General features: G+C 40.0%; 1 protein-coding gene across 11 annotated transcripts in view; it reads left to right on the top strand.

Annotated features, from left to right (window-relative positions):
* The window catches only part of CCDC175 (coiled-coil domain containing 175), a 72,225-nt gene that overhangs the window by 55,871 nt on the left and 704 nt on the right, over window positions 1-15,650 (top strand). For 6 of the 11 annotated variants that reach the window (XM_081509687.1, XM_081509695.1, XM_081509697.1 and 3 more), the window contains 4 exons: window positions 2,343-2,445; window positions 5,892-5,935; window positions 7,379-7,541; window positions 15,318-15,454. In XM_081509687.1, coding sequence (XP_081365813.1) covers window positions 2,343-2,445; window positions 5,892-5,935; window positions 7,379-7,541; window positions 15,318-15,400 — 393 coding nt within the window. In that variant the 3' untranslated portion in view covers window positions 15,401-15,454. Of the gene's footprint in view, window positions 1-2,342; window positions 2,446-5,891; window positions 5,936-7,378; window positions 7,542-14,475; window positions 14,538-15,317; window positions 15,455-15,650 lie in introns of all 11 variants that reach the window. The other 5 variants (XM_081509689.1, XM_081509692.1, XM_081509693.1 and 2 more) reach the window with 4 other exon arrangements.

Raw genomic sequence — 15,650 nt, 5'->3', positions numbered from 1 at the left:
TGACTATACTATAGTTTATACACTCTGCTGTTGATGGGGGTTTGGAGAGTTTCTAATTGGGACTACTACCATGAAAATGCTATTGCATGTATTTTGATGAACGCAGTTACATATTTCTTTTGGGTAAACAGCTCAAGTGGAATTCTAGAGCCAGAGAGGGGCATATGGGCCACCTTAGTGCACAGTGGCAGTCTCCCGAGGACATGGCACTAACTGCCACTCCCATCTATAGTGTAAGAGAGCATAGTTATTCCTGATTCTAAGAAAAACTCAGCCTTTTTCAATTCAGTCATTCTGGAGGGTGTGTAGAGGTGACCCACTGTGGTTTTAATTTGCATTTTCCTGATGATTCAGGAAATGATTCGTATGTTGTTCGCTACTTGGAGACCCTTTTTGTAAACTATCTGTTCAGCCTTGTGCCCATTTTAAAAGTTAGATTGTTTCAGATTGATTGTAGTTCTTTTTGTAGCAAAGGAATTTGCTCATCCAACCCCTAAAATGAAAGTCTAAATCTCAAAAGATTAAGTTTTGCTTATTTATACTTAAGATTTACTTACTTGAGTCTGTCACTCAGTTGTAACCCTGTAGCGTGACTTTGGGCAGTCCAACAGCACTAACACTCTAAGTGGCAATAATTATCTATCTAATATCATGTGTTCTTTGTTTTAATTAAATGACATAAGAGATATGAGTCTGCTTTGAAAAGGTGGATGTGCTCCACAGAGCCCAGGTACCATTGGCAGTAACCCACACACGTCCAACATCTTCATCCTTCTAGCCTTGAAACAACCTTGTAAGGAATTTCATCCACCTATGAAGTATTCCACAAGACTGTCTTCCTATCAAGATGATGTCAATTATTTATTGATTTAGTCGGAATTTTCATTGCTATTTTGGTAATGGTTGAGCAAATGGATGACTATGTGAAACATTGATTCTAAAAGTCCTATTTTGGATTTAAGGTCCATCTACTAGGCCCTGGATGACCCTAAGCTTTTATCTTATTCATTCATCACTCTTTGTTTTGATGATCTCATCCCTTCATTCAACAAATATTTTAAGCATCACTGAGTCCCAAATTCTAGGGAAGAAACAGTGAATACAAATATGGGTAAGACACTGTCCCAAACCCTTAGAAAGTTCACAGTCTGGCTGGGGAGACAGGTATACAAATGGATAATTACAATTTGGTTATTAGTGTGACAATCCACCCAGGGCACATATACATAGTCACCCAGAGCACGAGCATTTAATCACATGAGGTGAAGAGCTCCAGGAAAAAATCTGACCTGGTGCCATTAGCATAGAGGTAGGATTTACACCTGGGAGATAGTGAGATTCCGGGAGGATAGTTAATGAGAACAGTGAGGTGTGAACAGAGTTCAGAAGAAAAACAATTTTGAAAGAGGAAACAGTAGAAGTGGAGACCAAAAGGGGGACTAAAAGACCAAAAAGGGGACTAATAGAGAGTTACAGGAAGCCACCTGAACTAGACAAGTCTATAAACAGTGATCCATGTTCAAAGAGAGCAAGAATGATGACTTGGATTTGGCTTATGGTAGCTTTCACTTAGATTTACTACAAAACCTGCCAGCAAGCTTTGCAAAGACTGACACAGGGTCAAGGCTGCAGGAGAGCCCCTCTAGCACATTCTTATGAACAGTCCTATGGAACAGGTCCATGTCTTCTCCTAGGGCACTGGGACCATTTCTAAGACTTTTATCAGTAGTTTCTAGTGTTTGACAATTTCTCTCTTGAAACTGGGCCAATGCCTACTTTATATCCCAAAGCCTGCATTTTCAGAGTTCCCAGCCTTTAGAGTTCCTGAGCACTGGGTAGTTAGAACAGAAAGCCATGTCTCTGATATCCAAACCACTGCTGTCACTGCCACCCAACCCAATGAAACATCCAACTAGAGTGAGCAATTCCATAGGGTCTCCTGACTTGATAATTCATCTCTCTGAGGTCCTATGAATACCTCCAGTGAGGCAACATTGCTTCCTTGTAGCATATATACTGAACACACATTTTGCCAAAAGGATAATTTTTTTCCTGTGGACACAGTGCATTTAGGCAGCATACCTTTTAGTTCATTTTTGTGGCAGATTCACAATATCATGTTTATTTGGGTGAAGTTGAAATGCTTACTAGGAAGCAAGGTCCTTCATTTCCCTCACCAGAATGTTAACTTAGCAAGGGCTGTGTTTACCACTGTCACCTTTGCATCTAGAATTGTAGGACACACAGAGGAGGGATCAATAAATGTTTGCTAAGTGACTGCACGGATAATTAACCTACTATAATTAAACAGCTTAAAGCAACCACACACCTTTAATTTCCAGTATATTGCATACCTAAAGGACAACATAGAGCAATACCAAAGGGCAGAAGAAGACCTCATGAGCTCCTCAAGTGACCTGTCCTGTCAGCTGACAGATCTTCAGAGTAAGTAATGTGTCATGAGTGACCTTTTACATGTAAAAAAATAAAGGTCTGTTTTGTTTAAATCAGTGTTACTGGTTTGGTATAATAAAATGTACCCATCTTAAGTTCAATGAGTTTTGACAGAAGCACATACCACCAGAACCACTACAAGAAAGATATAGAGCATTTTCATCATTGAAAAGCATCCCTTGTGTCTCTTTATGGTTGATTTCCCAGTCTACCTCCAGTCCCTGGGAACCACTGAAGGACAGTGCCTTCTGTCCTTAAGGATTAGATATAATGGAATGATAGAACATGTACTGTTTTGTACCCGGCTCCTTTTACTCAGAAAACTTTTTAAAGATCCTTCTATGTTGTTGCATATATCATTGTTTGCTTTTTTTTATAGCTGTGTAGTGAAAGTGTGTTAGTCGCTCAGTCATGTATAACTCTTTGCAACCCTAGGGACTGTAGCCTGCCGGGCTCCTCTGTCCATGGAATTCTCCATGCAAGAATATTGGAGTGGGTTGCCATTCCCTTCACCAAGGGATCTACCTGATTCAGGGATCAAACCTGGGTCTCCTACATTGCAAGGCAGGTTCTTTACCATCTGAGCCACCAGGGAAGTGGCTGTATGCTGCTGCTGCTGCTAAGTCGCTTCAGTCGTGTCCGACTCTGTGCGACCCCATGGACGGCAGCTCATGAGGCTCCGCCATCCCTAGGATTCTCCAGGCAAGAATACTGGAGTGGGTTGCCATTTCCTTCTCCAGTGCATGAAAGGGAAAAGTGAAAGTGAAGTTGCTCAGTCGTGTCCAACTCGTAGCAACCCCATGGACTGTAGCCTACCAGGCTCCTCCATCCATGGGATTTTCTAGGCAAGAGTACTGGAGTGGGGTGCCATTGCCTTCTCCGAGTGGCTGTATAGTAGTGGTCATTTAAATGCACGTACCGTATTTTGTTTATCCCTTCACTAGCTGAGGAACATTTGGATTGTTTCCATTTGGGGGTTACTATTGGTGTTTTTGAGAATATTTATTTTAGTTTCTCTTGAGTAAATACGAAGGAGGGGAATCACTGGATTTATAAGAAATGGCCTGTTTGCCAAAGTAGTTGTACAGACTTATCATCTTACTAGCAATAGGATACTCCACATCCTCACCAGCACTTAAAATTGTCAAAACACTTAAAATTGTCGTCATTTTAACCATTTACTCACTATGAAATGGCATTTCCTCTTGATTAAGATTTTCTGTTGACTAAGGTTGTTAAGTATCTTCTCATGTGCTTTTTGGCTACTTACATATCATTTTTTATGTTGTGTTGTTGACAAATTATTTGTTACAACATAACAAACATTACAGATTACTTTGCTCACAAATTGTCAGTTTGATTAGAACTTGGAGGAAGCAACTCCTGCCTGTTCTGCCTGACATCAGCTGGGGCAACTTGTTGGCTGAGGGGTAATTCAGCAGCTGGGGACTGGAATCATCTGAAGACCCTCTCACTCATGTGTCTGGTGTCGATGCTGGCTCTCAGCTGAATTCATGGGAGACTGTTAACCAGAACACCTCTATGTGGCCTCTCCATACATGTAGCTGCTTGACCTGTTATGTTTCAAAAACTAACATTCCAAGAAAACAAAGTTGAAGTTCATGGCATTGTGACTTGACCTTGAAAGTCAATGCCATATGTCTTTCCAAATCTTTTGCCGGTTGCTTTGTGTTCTTTGTGTTTCTTATTGAGTTAAAATATTTCTATAGTCTGGAAATGAGTCCTTTTTTAGTTTAAGGCTTGACTTTTCATTTTCTTAATGGTGCCCTAGAAAGAAGTTTAAAATTTTCTTTTGAACAAAGTCTGCCCTATCTAGTTTGTCTTTTTAGCATTTGTATCTTTTGTGTCCTTTTTTGCCTAAGCCTAGTTCTCAGGGTTTTTCCTATGTTTTCTCTATAGTTTTTTAGTTCAGTTCAGTTTAGTCACTCAGGCGTGTCCAACTCTTGGCAACCCCATGGACTGCAGCAGCCAGGCTTCCCTGTCCATCACCAACTAGTTTTTTAGCTTTAATGTCTAGATCCCTGGTTCAAGTTAACTCTTTCATATGTTGTGAGGTAAGGGTTGAAATACAATGGTTTTCTCTTATGCATAGTCAGTTGTTCAGCAACAACTGAACTTTTAGCATTTTTGAAAAGACTTTCCTTTTAGCATTGTATTACTCAATGACTTTTTTTAAAAATCAGTTTTATGAATCTGTTCCTTTATTCTAAGTATCTGAATTTATACCAACATCACATTGTCCTGATTGCTATAGTTTCATATTCAATCTGGAAATCGTGTAATGCAAGTTCTTCTCATTTGTGCTTCTCTGTTAGAATCATTTAGGCTATTTTAGATATTTTGATTTCCATATGAGCTTTAGAATTAGCTTATGAATCTACACACACACGTACCCCTGCTGGGATCTTAATTGAGTTTGTGTTGAATCTGTAAATCAATCTGAGGAGAATTTACATCTTAACAAAGTGAAGATTTCCAAGAATACAGTATATACCTCCATTTATTTAGAACTTACTTACTTTTTCTCAGCAAGATTTCACAGCTGTTAGTATTGTTTCAGAGGTCCTCAAGACCATCCTCAGTTCCAGTGATTAGCTGGAAGGATTCATAGGACTCAGACATTGTTATACTTGATGGATATTGTCTGTAACAATGAAGGATACTAAGTAAAATCAGCGAAGGGAAAAGGGCCTGGTGGAAACTAGGTGCAAGCTTGCAGGTGACCTCTCCCAGCGGAGTTACATCCTAGTGGGATGCATTGAATTCCCCCAGCAATGGTGTGTGACACATGCAAACTGGTGCCAGGCAGCAGAGCTCACAGGGTTGGGCGTCCAGGGTATTTATTGGAAGGGGTCAGTCGCATGGGCGTGCAGTGCCATCGTGAATGACCTCAGCGACTCAAGCAGCTACCGAGATGCTCAGGTGGTGTTTCTCCTTCACGAGGTTAGTGTGGTAAATTGCACTGATTGATTTTGGAATGTCAAACCAATCTTCCACTCCTGAGGTCAGATCCACTTATTCAAAAGCTGTTACTGTTTTCATATATTGCTGGATTTGATTTGTTAATCTTTGAACAGATTTCTGTGTCTGTGTGCAAGCCTGCCTTGCTCAGCTTGCACCCCGCTAAGAGAGCCCAGCGACCGGAGGGCTCACATTTCTCTCCCTTCTTTCAGGTGGCACCGTTCTGTGTTGCCCATTCTCCAGTATCTGAAAACTGGATATTGCAGCACATTTATTTGTTTTATATATTTACTCCCATTTTCTCCTTTTTTACAGTGGGAGGGCAAGTGTTAGTCTGACATTTCAGAAGTAGAAACTTATAGATAAAAATGAGTTTTAAGAAACAAATAGCATTACTTTAATAAAATGTTCAAATTATTTCAGTAACCTTTGCATTTTAAAAATCTTCAATTTAGCACAATATTCGGATTTGTGGGCTGAATTTTGGACTATACTTAAGGTGAGCTTTTTTGTGTTGCCTTCATAAGTATCATATTTCTAAGATAACTACCTACCTAATAAGTGTGTGTGTAAGGACAGAAGACAGAGCTCATGTGATCATCACATCCTAAAATGTGTTCTTTGTGCTATTAGAAAACAAATCTCAACTGAATCAGCTTTAAAGATTTTATTGGCTTTGTGCAACACCTCACAAATCAGGCAGCATTTTAGCTAGCAGACAGGAAGAAGCTGTGGGGAGCTGTACAAAATGAAAGACTTCTATAGGCAGAGGGAGCAAGAACAAGGAAGTCATTCCAGGCAAAAATGGCAGGTTCCATATTGCAAGGCCACTTCCCTTTCAGAGATGGCAGGGATCGACCAGGCAGATTATCTAGTTAGTGCTGATCAGGTAATTCCTGATGGACTGGTTAAGATTCCATTTCTGAGAGAACTGAAACTAATTCAGTCTCTTAGTTTGGTGACGTGGGATTTAATGTAAGTGACTCCATTTTGGGCCTGTTGTCTTATTCTTAAGAATATAAAATGTCATTATGAAACCTTAATCCTTTGGGAAGCTATCTTCCCACTCTACCACTTCAGCTAAAGTGGGAATGTGGGAATGACATTTTTATTTCCAAGCATAAACGGAAGACAGATTATTTTAGGACAAATTTGTCAGTTCTAAACTCTGTCTTTCCTCCACATTTTACCAGATATGCACCATCTCCATCTCTCCCTGCTTTAGAAGCAGGTAGACTAGAGTATAAATCCTGGTTCTGCTACTTTCTAAGTAACTAAAGATTACCTGTGATCCTTGTTTAACTCTTAAACAGAGGCTAAGAGAAGTGCTAGTAATGCCTTTTTTAGATAAAGCTACTGAGACTCAGACAATTGAAGTGACTTGCCCAAGACCAGACTGTAGCCCTCCAGGCTCCTCTGTCCATGGAATTCTCCAGGCAAGAATATGGAGTGGGTGGCCATTCCCTTCTCCAGGAGATCTTCCCAACCCATGGACTGAACTCAGGTCTTCTGCATTGCAGGCAAATTATTTACCATGTGAGCCACCAGGGAAGCCCACTGATGCACTTTCGGGGATTTAAAGCTCAGATCTCCCTGATTGCAAAGTTCTAAGCTGCAAGCCACACTGAATCTCCTCGGCAGTTCTGTGGTGCTCCTAAGATGAGCTGGCTTTATTATGCCACCGCTCTCACCACCACTGCTACACTACCCAGTTAAAAGTTTGAGTTTAGTGAGCATTCTATTAAATCTCATTTATTAATCCACTTTTCTAACATCCCTTACAGAACTTTGTGAATTTTCTGTGTACAGACACTTACTTTATACAACTAGTTCCAATATTGTATATGTATTTTTGTCTTGTGCATGACTCACTTGTACAAGATATTTTTATTTATTTTGTTGCTATTTATATTCACATACCCCCAAATGCTATTTTTTTAAGGAACTGGTAGAAAGTGGTAATGAGACCTTGAGAGAAATAAAAAATCTGATAGACAAGCTATGTGAAAGAGATGAAAAAATTGAGCAAATCAGTATTTGCCTTCAATCAAACCTTGAAGAGATGCGTAGTCTTATGGAACAGGAATCGGAGACAGACTTTCTCAGTAAGTAACATCTCAAGAACTTTCTGCTATTTTACTGTCACTGGTGACATCAAAAATAGCCCCTCAAAAGAATGCCAACCAATAATTTAGTTATCCCCAATAATCTATTCCCAATAATATCATATATGTTCACTGAATGTTGATTCTCATTTGTGGGATTGAATATGGCAGTGTAGCAGTGTTGGGCAAGCCTCCCTTTCATCTTAGTGAGTCTCCTAAATAACTGAATCTCAACTTCTTTCTGATTTTTAAAACTATTCCTCTCCCCAAATCTTTTTAAACTCTTTTACACGCTTTCTTGACTTCTTAAAATATTGAACATCATTTTGTCTTTTCTTTCTGAGCTGAGTTTAGCATTAGAAACAGGAACTGTTGCCTTCTCTGAAAGTCTAATGATGCTTTCTGGGGCTTCTGAGATGTTAACACATTGATTATAACACAACTGACTCAAGAGCAAGCAACCCAGTCTTTTCAGAGGAAGATCAACCTTCATTCTCAGTCCCTACTCTAGAGTCATGTTAGACACCAGGGCGACAGAACTCTGTCCATACCAGGACTGCAGTGAGAAGCAGAGGTGAATCCTTGACCAGTACAGCCCAGAGATCCCAGGGCTGGAATCCCCTGAAAAGGTGGGATGGTGGAGGTAGAGGGCGCTGTCAGAAGGAAGCTGAATAGAGCATAGGGGAGAGATGGAGAGGTGAAATGAAAATGGTATCATCTGACAAGTGTACAGACCTATTAGAGGTTATTAAGATTTAAGAGCATCATCATTAGATAATCCATACTAAAGGTGAGTTGTAAAAAATAAAATAAGTGAAATAAAAGTAAAATGAAAGAAAGTGACACAATTAAAAACATCTAGATATTTGGTAAAAACCAGTGTTCTGAGGGTGTTGCTTGACAAAAGAAATAATGTTTTAGCAGCCACTAAGGAATTTTGTGGGTGAATCTTCTTATCAGCCAAAAAGCTGTGTTTGTCATCATGTTCCACCTTGATGATACTTATTATGTGTGCATGCTCAGTGGCTTCAGTCATGTCAGACTCTTTGTGATCCTATGGACTGAAGCCTGCCAGGCTTGCTCTGTCTGTGGGATTTCTCAGGCAAGAATACTAGAGCAGGTTGCCATTTCCTCCTCCAGGGGATCTTCCTGACCCAGGGACTGAACCCGCGTCTGCTGCACTGCAGGCAGATTCTTTACCCCTGAGCCACGAGGGAAGACCCTATACTTATTATATCTGATTGCACAAAGGGTCTTTGTACATCTTGCTTAACTCTGTGTTTTCTTTGTTAGCTCAGGCCATCCCTAGTAACCGTAGATCAAGTAGACTTTTAAGAGCTAAATAGTTTCTTCAACTGCACTGTTTTCACATAAGAAAATCTTCCCTTTTTGTCTGAAACTTGATGGAATCTTTACATTGGAGCAAATTTGAATGTACGATATTGAAAAGCTAAACCCACTGAAAAACTAATACCATATTCCCCTTTTCTTGTATTTTGAGAACTGATAACCTATTGAAAGTGGAGGATTGCAGCATGGAAATAATGGAAGGCCCCTCAAATGAGGACAAGCTCAGGCATAAAGCTTGGTAGAACAAGGGAGTCAGAGTCACCATCACTTGTTTTTGGCAGAGATTCAGAGGCAGGCAGGGGAGTGGGAGAGGTTTAGTGTTGGGGGTGGGGAAAAGGAGAGCTTCAGGTGTGTTCTGACTGGAGGTTGTTGGCATGGGAAAGCTGGCAACAGGCTGATTAGAAGCTGGATAGCCTATGTGATAGATTAGTGAGCATATCTGGCTCTTCTCTGGTTGGTCCTGAGTTAGAAGAAGGGTTATAAAGGAGGGAAGTTGGCAGTCATTGATCAAATTATGACTATTCTGGGCTAATTGCATATATGGTCAATTCATGGGTCTATTGTCATGTATGGTCTGGCCATTGTCAGTTTGTATATTCCATTTTTCAGCATGGATTTTAATTTTTACTTCCATTTCAATTTAAGATATCGTGTCCAGAAGAGAGTAATATTAATAGTTGCTTTGTGTGAAAATCAACCCAAATAAAATATAAATAATGGGCTTCCTTGGTGGCTTAGCTGGTAAAGACCCTGCCTGCCAGGGCAGGAGATGCAAGAGACCTGGGTTCAATCCCTGGGTGGAAAGATCCCCTAGAGAAGGAAATGACAACCCACTCCAGTATTCTTGCCTGGAAAATTCCCTAGACAGAAGAGCCTTGCAGGCTACAGTCCATGAGGTCACTGAGTCGGACGCAACTGCACTCACACGCACAATGGGTCAATCCAACATATGGCATTCATTTTTATATCATCAAAATGGTACAATCATTTAATTAAAATTTAAGTTCATTTGATAGGCAATCAGTATACATGACTCTTAAGCTGTGCTTACTCTAGGCAACTGGAACAAGTTCCAGTTAATATTAATTGTGAAATATTGCAAGTATGAAAAGCATAAAAGTCACACACACATATACACACCATCAGGCAAAAATTTTAACATTTTTGCCATGCTATGATATTCCCACCACACAGAACAAGAACATAATTGTTGTTGTTCAGTTGCTCAGTTGTGTCTGACTCTGCGACCCCAGGGACTGCAGCATGCCAGGCTTCCCTGTCCACCACCAACTCCCGGAGCTTGCCCAAACTCATGTTAATCAAGTTGGTGATGCCACCCAATGATCTCATCCTCTTTCATCCCCTTCTTCTTTTTCCTCCAGTCTTTCCCAGCATCAGGGTCTTTTCCAATGAGTCAGTTCCTCGCATCAGGTGGTCAAAGTATTGGAGTTTCAGCTTCAACATCAGTCCTTCCAATGAATATTCAGGACTGTTTTCCTTTAGGATGGACTGGTTCAATCTTCTTGCAGTCCAAGGGACTCTCAAGAGTCTTCTCCAACACCATAGTTCAAAAGCATCAATTCTTCGGCACTCAACTTTCTTTATGGTCCAACTCTCACATCCATACATGACTACTGGAAAAATTTAGTTATCTTTAAAAATTTCTGTCTGATATTTCACACATCATTATATGTATTTATAGTATATACATAAACTGGGGAACATGATACAAACTCTAGAGAGTTTGGAGAGCACTTGCCTCAGTTTCCGATGATCACAGTTTTTGCTCAGGTTGTTATGGTCTGATGAAAACTTTAGAGAAATCGAAGCTTGGAGGCTTTTAATTTTAAACTCTTCCCCTATTCTCAGTTGCTGCCTGTTTTCCTAGATATCAACAATGTTGTGGAGATTCCTGAGCAAGACTTATTGTCTACAACAAGGGTCACTAAACTACAACCAAGGGGCCAAACCTGCTTCCCTCGTATATTTGTAGGGCTCACAGCTAGGAATGGTTTTTGTATTTTCAAATGGTTAGAAAAAGTCAAAAGGATAATATTGGCCAGTACCAGATTCAATAACTTTAGATATGCAGATGACACCACCCTTTGGCAGAAAGTGAAGAAGAACTAAACAGCCTTTTGATGAAAGTGAAAGAGGAGAGTGAAAAACCTGGCTTAAAACTCAACATTCAAAAAACTAAGATCATACCATTTGGTCCCATCACTTCATGACATATAGATGAGGAAACAGTGGAAACAGTGACGAACTTTATTTTCTTAGGTTCCAAAATCACTGCAGATGGTGACTGCAGCCATGAAATTAAAAGACGCTTGCTCCTTGGAAGAAAAGTTATGACCAACCTAGACAGCATATTAAAAAGCAGAGACATTGCTTTGCCAACAAAGGTCTGTCTAGTCAAAGCTATGGTTTCCCCAGTAGTCATGTATGGATGTGAGAGTTGGACCATGGCTGATTCATGTCAATGTATGGCAAAAACCATTACAGTATTGTAATTAGCCTCCAATTAAAATAAAATGTTTTTTTTAAAAAAAGAAGAAGGCTGAGCACCTAAGAACTGATGCTTTCAAATTGTGGTGCTGGTGAAGAGTCTTGAGAGTTCCTTGGACAGCAAGGAGATCAAACCTGTCAATCCTAAAGGAAATCAACCCTAAATATTCATTGAAAGGAGTGAAGCTGAAGCTGAAGCTCCAATACTTTGGCCACCTGATGCAAAGAGCCGACTCATTGGAAAAGACCCTGATGCTGGGAAAGATAGAAGGCAGGAGGAGAAGGAGATTACAGAGAATGAGATGGTTGGATGGCATCACTGACTCGATGGACATGAGTTTGAGCAAGCTCCGAGAGTTGGTGATGGACAGGGAAGCCTGGTGTGCTACAGTCCAAGGGTGTCGCAAAGAGTCGGACATGACTGAATGACTGAACAACAACACCAACTAGAAAATTATATGAAATTCAAATTTCTATATGTGGAGATAAAGTTTGATTCAATCCCAGCCATGCTCATACATTCACACATTACATTTGGCTGCTTTTGTGCTACAACAACAGACACTGTGACAGGGACCCCATGACTCACCCCACCTAAAGTATTCACTGCTTAGGCAAACAGTAGATAAACAGTAGATGTTGGCCAAACTCGGTAAAGTACCTTTTCCTTTGATGACTCATGGAGTGAGTGCGCTTTCTTGGCAACAAGACAAACCCTAAGGATCATATCCACTGAGACAAATAAGAGAATAAGGGATGTGGTGATTTTGTTCTAGACCATGCAGTGATGAACAAGCTCTGTTATGTGATGCCTATTCTGGAAAAATTAAAATGTTCTCCTTTTGTGGTTGGAAATGAAAAGAATATCACTAAATTTTATGAGAAAATAAAATAAAAATAAAAAATATATTTCTACTGAATATATTTTCAGTCAATAGATTTTTGATTGGAGGAATTTCAGTGTAAAAAAGCCAGTACTGTTTGCAACCACTGAAATATTCCTAATTGGGCATACTGCTACTTGAAATTCCTCCTGTTTTTAGGGTTTCATCCACATTTCACTATTAACTCTAAACTGAATTGCACAAATATTTACTGAAGCCTATTCTGTGCCAGGTACCATGTTAGGCTCTAGGGTTATAGTGGTCAATGAAAACAGACATAATCCCCACTAAATGGAACTCATAATCTAGCACAAAAGTCTGCAAGTGTTAAAGGGCCATAGTATTTTTGTCTTTGTCACCCATGAGGTCTCTGTAGCATCTACTCGGGTCTGCCATCATTAGCAGAATTGTGCTGTGCCTGCAGTTTTCCGACCCCTGACACAGTGGGAGAACCAAGAATTTATTAAGCAAATGTGTGTAAAGTCTCATGTCGTAGGGATTTTACAGGTGGGGCATGAGAACCATGAGAGAACCTGAGAGGGAGAGAGACTTGACCTGGTTAAGGAATTGGGAGAGAGGTCTCTAGAGAACCGGAAATGGAGGTGACATGTAAAGGAGGATCTCTGGATTCTCCGACTCCGCTTGTTTCTGCTCCTGGAGGACTGGTACCACATGGGCTTTGGAGGAAGGTCACCTGCGATCAAATTTCAACTCTGCTTCTTACACATTATTTAACCTCCACTCTTTAGTTGCTCCAAGTGGCTCAGTGGTAAAAAGAATCCACCTGCAATGCAGGAGACGCAGGTTTGATCCCTAGATAAGGAAGATCTGGAGAAGGAAATGGCAACCCACTTCAGCATTCTTGCCTGGGAAATCCCATGCACAGAGGAGCCTGGCAGGCTATATATAGTCCATGGGGTCTGAAAGATTTGGACACAACTTAGCTTAGTGACTAAACAACTTTAGTTGCCCTGGTTGTTAAATATGGATGCTAACAGGTGTAATAAATGATGCCTCAGACACAAATTACGCACTGATATTCCTGAAGTCTTCTTACCTCCTGAGGAGATAATAGGCCCCTTGAATTACTCTGAGCTACCAGCTCTTGGATATTTCGTATCGAACGGCTTCTGTCACTGGTTGACTTTTAGAGCAGCCTTGATCTCTTCCAGCTTAACAGCCCTCTCCTGCACCCTCTTCTGGACACAGTGTATCACTGCAGCCCTGCAGGGTCTGGTGTGCTCCTACAGTCCCTGCGCTAGCTCTATTAGCATACTGAATACCTTTGAGCCTGGCACTAGACCGCGCCTACAAGCTTCGTTGCTCAGCTATGTCCCACTCTTTGCGCCCCTATGGACTGTAGCCTGCCAGGCTCCTCTGTCCATGGGATTCTCCAGGCAAGAATACTGGAGTGGGTTGCCATGCCCTGCTCCAGAAGATCTTCCCAACCCAGGGATGGAACCCCTGTCTTCTGCGTTGGTAGGCAGATTCTTTTACCACTGAACCACCTGGGAAACCCACTAGAGCATGTGGCTAGTTACTAAATTGAACACGATTCAGTCCCTCAACCTCAAAGCATATACTTTGTGAGAAACAGACAAGTGAAGAGATGATTATAGACTACAGTGGATTCTTCCAAGTCAGTAGCAATGGAGGGTAAAGAGGCACCTCTGTTCTTTGGGGTGTTGAGAGTACATGGGATGTCTTCCTGAAGGAGCAGTAGACGTAGACTAGCCAGGGAACAGTAATGATGTGGCTGAGTAGAGATCTGCTGGAGGTACTGGTTGGCAAGCATGAGGGATAGGCTTGGCAGAATGTGAAATGCCAGACTTCATTCTGAAAATTAAAATCATTACTTTTTGCTTTAATAGTCTTTCTTATAAAGATAAATAATTTTTGGTATATAGCAAACCTAATTAACCTGCAAAGATTATTTTTAAAAAAGTATTAGAAATAATTTTGTTTTAAAATTCCAAAAATCCCTGAGTATTATACCATATAGTATAATTTAGATAACAGATAAACAATTTGTGTACTAATCAAATATCTTAACTTGATATGTGCTCTACAGAAGACTTTTAGGCCAAGAGATATTTTGAGAAAGATAAAAAAATTTGTGTAGCTTTCTGTTAATCTTTTTGTGATGGTGATCAAAAGGACTTGATATAATTATCTGTATTTTGATCTCTTAGTTCCGGAAAAGAACCTGGTTATTGAAGCAGAATCAAATTTTCAGTAAGAAATACTTAAAAATGTAATTCACTTAGAAATTTTTTAAAGCTCTCTTGGAAAAATTAAGATCTGAGCTAGGAAGAGTTTAGATCTTAGTTTTCAAACATTAGAGTCACCTAGGGGAAGTTTTAAAATTTCCTCTGCTCAGCCAGACCAATTCACCACGAGTCTCTGGGGTGAGACCCACGAGTATTTTTAGAATTCTCTCTAGCTGGCTCCATTGTGCAGCCAAGTATGGAAAACCATCAGTTTTAGACAAATATATTAACAGTGTAATTGTTAAATTTATCAACTGACTCAAATTAAGAAAATTTTAGCTTTTAAATTACCTGTCCAGTGATTAGCAAATTACCATATACTGCAGCAGTGAGATCTAAGACAAAATTGTGTATTTTCAATAACTTATAACAAATTATTTAGTAACATGAGCAACCACAGCCGCTATAAATTGTCCTAGTCTCGTTCTTAAGGAACCAAGTTAAAAATGCAAATATGTATTAAGTATTTCTGAAATTTTTGCATTTGAGGACTTGTATTACTTGCATTTCTCCTTTTGCATGCACATTTTTCTGCTAGAAGAGGACATTGGAGGGGAAGATAATTATTAAAATGATTCCAAATGTAGTGAGACAAAAAGATAGCCCTGGTAATCAGTTGCATGATCCTCCAGCATCACCCCCACCCCTCCATGCCCCACCCCCTGCTCATTATACTATCGTCCAATTTAGGATTCTTGGGGCAATTTAAAGTTGTAACTAACTAAACTTATATGTAGAATTTTTAATTTGATTTATTCCTATAGAAAAGAAACAGAGTCCTGTTAAAGTAATCCACTTCCCAGCAGTTGAATGTACTATGAAAAAAACATCAACGAAGAAAAGCTAACAAAATACTGGATGCAACTGCCGTGAATTCAAAAGGTACAAAACTACAGAAAAAGTGAGTGCACGTTCTTTCATATTTTACAACTGTCAATGGGCGTCTTAAAAGTTTGAGATTTAACAACTCTCACCAAGGAGCAGAATCAGGCAATAACCTTCTAATTGGTACAAACAGATAAACTAGGTCAAATTATTAAGTGCAAAAATCTTATTTTGCTTCCATGGTTGCAACCATGAGTCTCCTGAAGGCTTTA

This window comes from Giraffa tippelskirchi, chromosome 7 (assembly GCF_054371585.1).
Source record: "Giraffa tippelskirchi isolate mGirTip1 chromosome 7, T2T-mGirTip1v1.2.pri, whole genome shotgun sequence".
NCBI classification, from domain to species: domain Eukaryota; kingdom Metazoa; phylum Chordata; class Mammalia; order Artiodactyla; family Giraffidae; genus Giraffa; species Giraffa tippelskirchi.
The sequence above is the reverse complement of the archived record's forward strand: the minus strand, read 5'-3'. Positions and strand labels throughout refer to the sequence as shown.